Here is a 10,824-nt window from a genome sequence, read left to right as displayed (position 1 = left end):
GGAGTCTGGCTCGCCACTCGGTAGGATTTTTAAACACTTAGGCGAGCACTGGGCTGCAGCTAAGCCCCCGAGTGGGAGTCTGGCTCGCCACTCGGTAGGATTTTTTAAACACTTAGGCGAGCACTGGGTTGCAGCTAAGCCCCCGAGTGGGAGTCTGGCTCGCCACTCGGTAGGATTTTTAAACACTTAGGCGAGCACTGGGCTGCAGCTAAGCCCCTGAGTGGGAGGTTTGCTATCACTCGGTAGGATTTTTAAACACTTAGGCAAGCACTGGGCTGCAGCTAAGCCCCCGAGTGGGAGGTTTGCTCTCCACTCGGTAGGATTTTTAAACACTTAGGCGAGCACTGGGCTGCAGCTAAGCCCCCGAGTGGGAGGTTTTCTCTCCACTCGGTAGGATTTTTAAACACTTAGGCGAGCACTGGGCTGCAACTAAGCCCCCGAGTGGAAGGTTTGCTCGCCACTCGGTAGGATTTTTAAACACTTAGGCGAGCACTGGGCTGCAGCTAAGCCTCTGAGTGGGAGGTTTGCTTGCCACTCGGTAGGATTTTTAAACACTTAGGCGAGCACTGGGATGCAGCTAAGCCCCCGAGTGGGAGGTTTGCTCTCCACTCGGTAGGATTTTTAAACACTTAGGCGAGCACTGGGCTGCAGCTAAGCCCCCGAGTGGGAGGTTTGCTCTCCACTCGGTAGGATTTTTCAAACTTAGGCGAAACGGATTCGTAGCTAAGTCACCCACTGGGGGATTTCGTATGCAAACAAAAGTGACAGCAATTATTGGAACACTCTTGTCTTTTATAAAAATGAACTGCAGAAGTTTTCTTATTACATCTCGTCTGAGGGAGAACTCAAGTGTAAAAGGGGCGGAGCAGTTCCGCATTCCAAGCTCGCGGCTCGTCGATCTGGCGATCAACATTGTAGAGGTGATACGCTCCATTGTGGAGGACTCTGGTGATGATGAAGGGGCCTTCCCAAGTAGGAGCAAGCTTGTGTGGTTTCTGTTGATCCACTCGGAGGACCAAATCTCCTTCTTGGAAGGCTCGACTCTTCACACTTCTGGCGTGGAATCGACGCAAGTCTTGCTAATAAATGGTCGACCTGATCATGGCCATCTCCCTCTCTTCTTCTAGGAGGTCGACTACGTCTTGCCGGGCTTGTTCTGCTTCATCTTCGGTATAAAGTTCGACTCGGGGCGCGTTGTGAAGAAGATCACTCGGCAGAACTGCTTCAGCTTCATAAACCAGAAAGAATGGAGTTCTTCCAGTCGACCGGTTCGGGGTGGTCCTCAATCCCCACAGAACTGACGGAAGCTCATCGACCCAAGCACCTGTCGCGTGCTTGAGATCACGCATCAGTCGAGGGTTTAGTCCTTTGAGAATCAGACCATTTGCTCTCTCAGCTTGTCCATTCGACTGGGGATGGACGACCGATGCGTAGTCGACTCGTGTGCCTTGTGAGGCACAAAAAGCTCTAAATTTGTCCGAATCAATGTTTGATCCATTGTCAGTGATGATGCTATGTGGGACTCCATATCTGAATGTTAACCCCCTGACGAAACTAATAGCAGTGCAAGCATCAAGATTCTTGATAGGCTTAGCTTCAATCCATTTGGTAAACTTGTCGACTGCCACGAGCACATGTGTGAAACCGCTCCTGCCTGTTCTCAGTGGGCCAACCATGTCCAGTCCCCAAACAGCAAAGGGCCAGACGAGTGGAATGGTCTTCAGGGCTGATGCAGGCTTGTGTGACATGTTGGAGTAGAACTGGCACCCTCCACACTTGTCGACTATCTCCTTTGCCATCTCATTTGCTCTTGGCCAGTAAAATCCCGCTCGGTATGCTTTAGCCACAATGGTCCGAGAAGACGCATGGTGACCACAGGTCCCCGAGTGGATATCATCAAGGATTATCTGACCTTCTTCTGGTGTTATGCACTTCTGACCGATTCCAGTCGCGCTTTCTCTATACAACTGTCCCTTTATGACTGTGAAGGCCTTGGATCGGCGGACGATCTGTCGAGCCTCTTCCTCGTCCTCCGGGAGTTCTTTCCTTAGGATATACGCGATGTACGGTATCGTCTAGTCGGGAGTGATTGCAAAGACTTCCATGATTAGGTCGACCACAGCAGGGATCTCGACTTCAGTTGGATCTGTGGCACTTTTCGGCTGCGGGGCTTCTTCTGTAAAATGATCTTCTTGGACTGACGGCGAGTGGATGTGCTCCAGGAACACATTGCTGGGGATGGCTTCTCTCTTGGAGCCTATCTTTGCCAAATCGTCAGCCGCCTGATTTTTTAGTCGGGGGATGTGATGAAGCTCTAACCCCTCGAATTTCTTTTCTAACTTTCTCACTGCATTGCAATAACTAGTCATTGCCGGACTTCTGACGTCCCACTCCTTCATTACTTGATTAACCACCAAATCCGAGTCGCCATAGACCATGAGGCGACGGACGCCGAGTGAAATGGCCATGCGCAACCCATACAACAGTGCTTCATATTCTGCTTCATTATTGGAGGAATCGAAGTGAATCTGAAGAACGTATCTGAGCTTATCTCCTTGGGGGGAGACTAATACTACCCCAGCACCGGAACCATTCAGCATCTTAGATCCATCGAAGAACATGGTCCAGTGCTCCGAGTGAATTTGAGTCGGAAGTTGCTGTTCAATCCACTCGGCGACGAAATCTGCGATTGCTTGGGACTTGATAGCCTTCTTTGCTTCAAACTTGATATCTAAGGGAAGGAGTTCAATCGCCCACTTGGCCACTCGACCAGTTGCATCTCTGTTATGCAGAATCTCTGACAGTGGGGCGTCGCTGACGACTGTAATGGAGTGGTCAGAGAAGTAATGTGCAACCTTCTTCGTGGTCATATAAATCCCATACACGAGCTTCTGGTAATGAGGATATCTTTGCTTTGAAGGTGTCAAAACTTCAGACACATAATATACTGGGCGCTAAACTCTGAAGGCCTTTCCTTCTTCTTCCCGCTCGACCGTAAGTACTATACTGACAACTTGTCCTGTGCCTGCAATGTAAAGCAGCAGAGGCTCTTTACTGATTGGGGCAGCAAGCACCAGCTGGGTGGAGAGCAGAGTTTTGAGCTCTGCAAATGCTGCATCAGCTTCTGGAGTCCAGTCGAACTTGTCAGACTTCTTCATCAGTGGGTAAAGAGGCAACGCCTTTTCAGCAAGACGAGAAATGAATCGACTTAGAGCGGCCAAGCAGTCTGTAAGCTTTTGGACATCGTGCACACGCACAGGACGCTTCATCCGGAGTATGGTACCAACTTTTTCAGGATTGGCGTCGATTCCCCGTTCGGAAACGAGAAAACCGAGTAACTTTCCACCTGGAACTCCGAATGTGCACTTTGATGGATTGAGTTTGATATCATACCTCCTGAGGTTGGCAAAGGTTTCAGCAAGGTCAGTCCGCAAGTCGGAACCTTTCCGTGACTTAACCACAATATTGTCCATGTATGCCTCCACATTCCGACTGATTTGAGTGAGTAAACACTTCTGAATCATCCTCATGAACGTGGCTCCGGCATTCTTGAGGACGAATGGCATGGTGACATAACAGAAGCATCCGAATGGAGTGATGAAAGCCGTTTTGATCTCGTCGGGTCCATACAGACGGATCTGATGGTACCCAGAATAGGCGTCTAGAAAAGACAATTGCTCGCACCCCGCGGTCGAGTCGACTATTTGGTCGATGCGAGGGAGAGGAAAATGATCTTTCGGGCAGGCCCGATTGATATGTTTAAAATCAATGCACATGCGAAGTGACTTGTCCTTCTTGGGGACAATGACAACATTGGCGAGCCACTCGGAGTGGTAAATCTCTCGGATGAACTCCGCTGCTAAGAGCCGAGCCACCTCCTCGCCAATAGCTTTCCTCTTCTGGACGGCGGACCGTCGAAGATGTTCTTTCACAGGCTTGAATTTTGGGTCGACTCGTAGACGGTGCTCAGCCAGCCCTCTGGGAACTCCAGGCATGTCAGAAGGCTTCCATGCGAAGATGTCCCAGTTCTCACGGAGGAACTGGATGAGCGCTTCTTCCTATTTGGAGTCGAGCGTCGTTGAGATGTGAGTCGGGGCAGCACTGGGGTCGGTCGGGTGAATGTGGGCTGGCTTTGTTTCACCGGACGACTGAAAAGCTAATTCTAAAGCAAGCTTCTTGGCTCGTAGCAATTCACTCGGATCGGCAGTCTTCTGGTACTCTTGTAGCTCGACCACTGCCATCTGAGCATCAGCGATCTTTGAGCCTTTCTGGAAACACTCTTATGCTTTCTTTCGGTTGCCTGTAACAGTGATCACACCTCTAGGGCCAGGCATCTTCAGTTTGAGATACACGTAACACGGTCGAGCCATGAAGCGTGCATAAGCTGGCCTGCCCAAAATGGCATGATAAGAACTTTGGAAGTCCACAACCTCGAATGTCAACTTTTCCTTGCGGTAATTCTTTGAATCACCGAAAATCACATAAGAGCAATCTGGCCGAGTGATTCGGCTTTCTTCCCGGGAATGACTCCGTGGAAGCTCATGTTACTGGTTCTGAGCCTGGACATCGGAATGCCCATCCCTTTCAATGTTTCTGCGTATAGTATGTTCAGGCCACTGCCGCCATCCATCGGGACTTTGGTCAGTCGAGTGCCTTCGACAACTGGGTCGACCACCAAAGCTTGCCTCCCAGGGGTGGCAATGTGCGTAGGGTGATCAGACTGGTCGAATGTGATGGCAGTCTGAGACCACTTCAGATAACTGGGTGTTGCCGGAGCAACCAAATTCACCTCACGATTAATGACTTTCAGTCGACTTTTGCTTTCGACATCAGCAAAAATCATCAGGGTGGAATTGACTTGGGGGTATCCATCGTCACTATCTTCCTTGTCCTCAACTCTGTCCGACTCTTTTTCCTTATCTTTGGACTGCTTGCCCTGAAACTGCTGGATCAGGAGCCGGCACTGTCGAGTGGTATGCCTTGGGTAAATAAAATTACCCTTTTCATCTTTCTTGGTGTGGATGTGACATGGCAGATCCAAAACATCATTTCCATCTTGATCCTTGACTTTCTTGGGCTTTCAGGGCCCCTTGGGTTTTCCCTTGAATTTTCCCTGGGTTACGGCCAGGGCCTCCCCAGGGGCGGCTGGCTCGGCCTTCCGCTTCTGTTTCTGACTGGAGTTTCCTCCGGTTTCTTGGGCGACTTCCTTGTGCTTGCCACTCCGGAGTCGATCTTCGTCTTCGCCATTAGCGTATTTGGTGGCAATCTCCATCATCCGATTCAGAGACATCTCTTCAGTTCGACCGAACTTCAGATTCAATTCTCTGTACTTAAAGCCTTCCTTAAAGGCACAAACTGCTTGATGGTCTGGCACATTCTCAACTGTGTGATGCAATGTGATCCATCTCTGGATGTAATCCCTCAGAGTTCCATTCGGTTTCTGCACGCAAGACCGCAATTTTGTAAGGCCTGCGGGTCGCTTGCATGTCCCCTCAAAGGTTGTGACAAACACTCGGGAGAGGTCCTCCCAAGTGTAGATGCTGCTGGGCGCCAACTGATTTAGCCACGCTCTGGCTGAGCCCTCTAACATGAGAGGCAAATGCTTCATAGCCACCTCATCATTGCCACCGCCAATCTGTACAGCCACTCGGTAATCTTCGAGCCAAGTGTCAGGTTTAGATTCACCGGTGAACTTGCTGACTCCAGTCGCCAACCTGAAGTTGGGAGGAATCACTGCGGCTTTGATGGCTCGACTGAAACACTCTGGCCCCGAGACATGTACTCTGCTGCTGGCAGACGCATCTCTGTCGTGGCCTTCTCGGTGAGCTCTGTTCCTATCAACCAAACCTTGAACGAGGATGGATCTCGCATCAAAGCCTGGTCCCTGGGGTCGACTGGAATCCTCCGCCCAACACTATGAGGGCATCTGTCATCTCGCTGTCGAGGCGCATATGACCCACTCCTCGGGGGAGGGGTTGGCACTCGACGTTGATCATCACGATTGAATCGGTGATCATACTGCTCATTTCTTCTGTACTGATCATGCCGGTCTCCACGTCCCTCACGCCTCGGGGGCGATCTCGGGCTGTGAGCCGACTGGACTGTATCCGTTGCAACGGATCGACTGTGGATCCTATTCCGCGATTGAGAAATAGCGGAATTCTGGTTTCCCGCTGCCCGGAGCAATGCTCTGATCTGCAACAAGCCCCTGCCAGCCTCTGACTGGGAGGGCTGAATTGATTCTGCTATACGGGCCGCGACTGCCAAATTCTGAACTGGGGTTCGATATACCTGCGTCGGCGGGATGAGCTGACGTCGACTGGACTCGGGAGCTCGCTGACGCGCTTGCTCGTCGAGTATTCGCTGGAGATTCTCCAGTCGAGTGCGCTCGGCCAAGTTAGCCAAGCGCGCGTCCTCCAAGGCCCGGGCCTCGGGGGTCTCTCCGATGATAGGAGTGCGGAGTGCGTCCATGTTCCGGCGGCGAAGCTCCTCTCGCTGCAATGACGTGAGAGGTTCGGGGAGATACTCATCGTGGGGATGCGACGGGTCGCCTCCACCTGCGCCTCCATCAGCGCGAGGGAAACCGGGAGGACTGTGCGTTCCATCGACCGCCAGAACCTCAGCTGCTGGGTCGCTGCTGTCGCACTCGGATGCGGTCTCCGCGGAGCTAGTCGAACAGGCCGTAGAGGGATTCGTCGGGCTCGATTGCCGCGACTTGTGGAGCGGCCGACTGGCGAGCCACGGCATGCCTCACCCACCTCCGAAGTCTCGACCGACCGGAGCGCTTGCGCTGGTGGGAGACAGGGCGGGGAGACGACACGGGGGCCGACCGATACTGGGTTGACGGCTGCCACAGGAGGACGCCACGAACGCATGCGCGGAAGTGCATCGCACCGCGGACGGGGAGCGCGTCGATGTCGAGTGGTGCCTCCTGAAGCCAAGCGGAGTCGTCGGCGATGAACGTGAGCGCGCCGAGACGGATCTCGTGGCCCTCCACCAAAACTCCGCACGAAACCATGATTAAAGGGATCGGAAAAATCGCAACTTCCCCAACTAGGCGCTAATATTCCGGCCCCACGGTGGGCGCCAACTGTCGTGGTTCTAGCTCTGACAGTGATGTAGGGGGTAAGTATGGAGAGGCAAGATCTTAGCTGTGGGGAAGTTGTAAGCACGCAAGGTTTACGAGTTCAGGCCCTTCTCGGAAGAAGTAATAACCCTACGTCTCGGAGCCCGGAGGCGGTCGACTGGATTATGCGTGTATGAATTACAGGGGTGCGAACCCTTGCTACTGAGGAGGGGGTGGCTTATATAGAGTTCGCTAGCCCTCTCCTGTCCTCAGTAATGCAGGGTTTTAAGGTACATTAAGGTTGGGCGTTACTGGTAACGCCCCTAATAAAGTGCTATGATGACCATAAAGACTATTTAATGACCGACCGTTTGCCCGCGGAGTAACTTTAGATCTCCTGGCAATCGAGTGGTTGGCTTCGTGGTCGAGTGTCTTGAACCCGTCGAGTGGGTACCTTCAAGTCGATTGAAAGATGACTTCTTCTAAAGACGTCCTTGGGCAGGGCTCTTAGAACAGGTCCGTGCCCCTACCCTAGATGCATAGCTTCATCACATATTTCTTAGGAAGGACAAGAATTGGCTGATGGGAAGGGGAACTGATTGATCAACAAGTTTATTCAATTAACAGCTCCTGGCAGGTAAGGGTATATCATCCTGTGTACAGCACCAGTTCTGGTTTAGCAGCATCTCACAGATGGGCGGACCCAGTAACGGGCCGTGTTCGACCCAAAATTACGGCAACAGCTCCGATCGAATGAGGTTGTCTTCTCAGTTAGTGTTATCTTTTAGGCCGTCTCTGTATCAGAGGGCGCTGCATAAAATTGTATTCGTTCAAGGTTCTGACCGATTGCAGTGTGAAGTTATCTACAACTTGATGCAGGGCCCTTGATTAATTTCCTTATGCTTGAAAAATCATCATGCCATTGCCATACCAGTTCTGTTGCCCAATATTCACTTTGATTTGGCCGATTAATTCTGCCAGGGAGCTTAGATCAAAGTAGTAGATGACGAGCTTATGGGTTTTTACTTTTTAGGCTATACAGTCCCAACCAAGACACTAAACCTATTAAAAACGAGAGCGGGGTCCCTCCCGTTGGCGCGACGAGTTTATGGGTTTTTACTTTTTAGGCTATATATGTTAGTTGCGTGTGATCTTGTTTCAGATAATTGTAGTAGGTGTTAACAACAGCACCTGTCTTTCCTCCTCCCCACGAGAAGTCTTCTTCCTCCTCCCTCCATCGCCTCTAATGGCCTTTGGGCTGTCGCGCCAACGGGGGGGACCCCGCTCTCGTTTTTAATAGGTTTAGTGTCTTGGTTGGGAAGGTGTCTTCCATGTCTGATCCCCATCCCGATGGTTCGTCTAGCATCATCGAAGGGCGTGTAGAGGTGTCTCCATCGGATCTTGCAAGATTCGGTAGGTGCTTGTCTTCGGTGGATCTATTTGGATCTAGTTTTCGTCTGTATGGTGACACATTTGATCCTTCCGATTTACAACGCTCTTCATCGGTGGTCCTTTGTGGACATAGCACAACCACAACAACGTTTGCCCGACTCCCATGAGGAAGTGACGATGATGATGGCGCTCCTCGCCTTCGGCTCGCCCCAGTGCTTGTAGTCATTACTAGATGGTCAATGAACCTGATTGTAGTCTTTATTAACTTTGGGGTTCATTGTATTGGTATGATTGAATATGAATAGATCAAAAAATTCTCGGTAAAAAAAAGGGAAGATGCTTATTGTTTAGACAGGCAGGCTGCCTGCTCTGAGTTGAATCTAGTTTGGCTGGGCATTGGTTGGTGTGGTTGAACTTTCTCATGGTGTATGAACTAGTAGTATGAAACAAGAGCCGACACAATGACAGATTTGTTTTTATTACTTTGTGCATTAAAACAGTTGGCAACTTAGAGCTTGGTATGCCAAAGCTACGGTTTCTTTCAACTAAGCATATATGAGTAGGAAAAATCTTGTTCAAGCACACACATAGAAGGTGAAATTCATTTGATTTTAGAATTCGGTTTCTTTTCATGAGCGGTATCCAAAATATTGAAAAAGCCTTTTTTTCATTTCTCGAACTTGATATGTGACAAAATTTGATATGGCTAAGCAAGTAATAGTACAATGACATGAGGAGCTAGCGCAGATACATGTTGTGCATATACTGTAGTAATTCAGAGACTCGATATCACAAATGTTCAAACGGCCTTTTATTTTGTCTTTCCCTCTCCTATCCCTCGGTGGCTAGGGCAGGCAAACCCTCTCCTTGAGGCTTGGCCGGCGAGGCCGTGGACTCGACGACGGCCAAGGGTCGGACGTAGAAGCCGATGGCGTGGAGGTAGTCTTCGGCGCGGCAGAACATGCCAACGAGGCTGCCGCCGTCGAGCACGGGCAAGCTGTGGTGCGCGCCGTCCCCTCTGCCGAAGGGGCCGTAGGTGGCCCCCTGGTTGGTCACAAACTTGAGCGAGGTGACGCAGTCCTCGATTTCCTTGAACTGGAAAGGGCCCACCAACCAGGCGACCTGGGTTACGTACTCCATGGGCCCAAGGGTGATCTGCGAATTTTGGAATAAGAGATAGATAGATAGATAAACAATTGGATTTGAATTTGAATTTGAATTTGAAAGAAAAGAGCTCACCGTGTCTTCCTTCTCCCCTGCGGTGCCGCCCCAGGGCCCGGCGGTGTGCAGCTGCCCGCCCTCATCGGTGTAGGTGAAGGCGACGGAGTCAATGACCTTGCCCCAGCGGGCGGCGATGCTCTCCAGCCGGTGCGGCGCCGTTGCCGCGGCATCGATGTCATGGGCGGCCCCGGCGTCGCTGCCCCACGCCCCTAGTTTCACCACCGGGCTCGGGCTCGGCACCTGCACGCACACACAAACACAACCGGCCGCCATGAGCCCTCCTCCTGTGAAGAAGATGGCACAGCACATCATGCATGCTAGGACTTGGGCAGACCATTTCGTTGACAAACTCTCGCGACGAATGAAGCACCGATAGAAAGGAAAATTGAGCTGATCGCTGATCAGGCAGGCACTTGAATGGATTTTATGTATGCAGCAAAAACGCACGAGAGGAGAGTAGTTGGTTTGGGTGGATGCGCCGCCTCCACGTCTCCTCCTACTCTATCGTGGCTACTTCGATTTATGAGGATTTAATTTGTTTGTTGGACACAGAATTTAGTGCCGACTATGATGTTTTTTGATGGCGGTGGTTCGATCTACTTTCTCACTGACGTGCTGGTCGATGTGGACCTCAACTTTGAAGACTTCCCGTCTCCGGCAAATTCGTCTCCAGATCCAAGGTCAGGCTGGCTCTGAGGGAGCGGCGATGACGGCGCACCTTCACTTCACGGTGGTGTTGTGGTTGGTCGGGCTTCGTAGGGTCCTGATTGTAAAAAAATTTATTCTGTGGGGTGCCTTGTATCACGATTGTTCTTTAATATAGTTTTAGGGTGATTTTCGTAAAAGCGAAAACTACTCCCTCCACCTCAAACTAGAATTTTTGTCCAAAAGGACCCACCTGGCCAACGGAATTGACAAAAAAACACACCTCTGAGACACATTGGCAAAAAGGACTAGCTGGGCCGTGGCGGCAGGCGCGCCAGCCGACATGTGTCACCTGCCGCCAGCCGGCCAGGCGGCAGGCTACAGATCACAGGATTCCCGCGCCGCGATGGAACGGAGGCCTGCCGATGGGCCCTGTCGCCACCAGACGAGGTGGCAGCGTTGTTGCTGCGGCGCACGACACGACACCGCTGCAGCTCTCG

At 51.4% G+C, this 10,824-nt stretch overlaps 1 protein-coding gene across 1 annotated transcript; it reads right to left on the bottom strand.

Annotated features, from left to right (window-relative positions):
- Positions 1-9,106: 9,106 nt before the first annotated feature.
- On the bottom strand, positions 9,107-10,162 carry LOC125553349 (horcolin-like). Its single transcript, XM_048717145.1, has 3 exons — positions 10,014-10,162; positions 9,698-9,919; positions 9,107-9,613 (listed from the first exon to the last, which is right to left on the bottom strand). Exons 1-3 carry the CDS (start codon positions 10,014-10,016, stop codon positions 9,290-9,292), a joined length of 549 nt encoding a protein of 182 aa, XP_048573102.1. The 5' UTR covers positions 10,017-10,162; the 3' UTR covers positions 9,107-9,289.
- Positions 10,163-10,824: the final 662 nt, after the last annotated feature.

This window comes from Triticum urartu, chromosome 4 (assembly GCF_003073215.2).
Source record: "Triticum urartu cultivar G1812 chromosome 4, Tu2.1, whole genome shotgun sequence".
In the NCBI taxonomy this organism is placed as follows: Eukaryota; Viridiplantae; Streptophyta; class Magnoliopsida; order Poales; family Poaceae; genus Triticum; species Triticum urartu.
This window is presented reverse-complemented; position numbering and strand designations above follow the sequence as displayed.

Excerpts from the sequence above, each read along its gene's own strand:
- LOC125553349 (XM_048717145.1), bottom strand. Across the intron at positions 9,614-9,697 it reads CAGGGGAGAAGGAAGACACG|ATCACCCTTGGGCCCATGGA; the intron begins GTGAGCTCTTTT and ends CAAAATTCGCAG.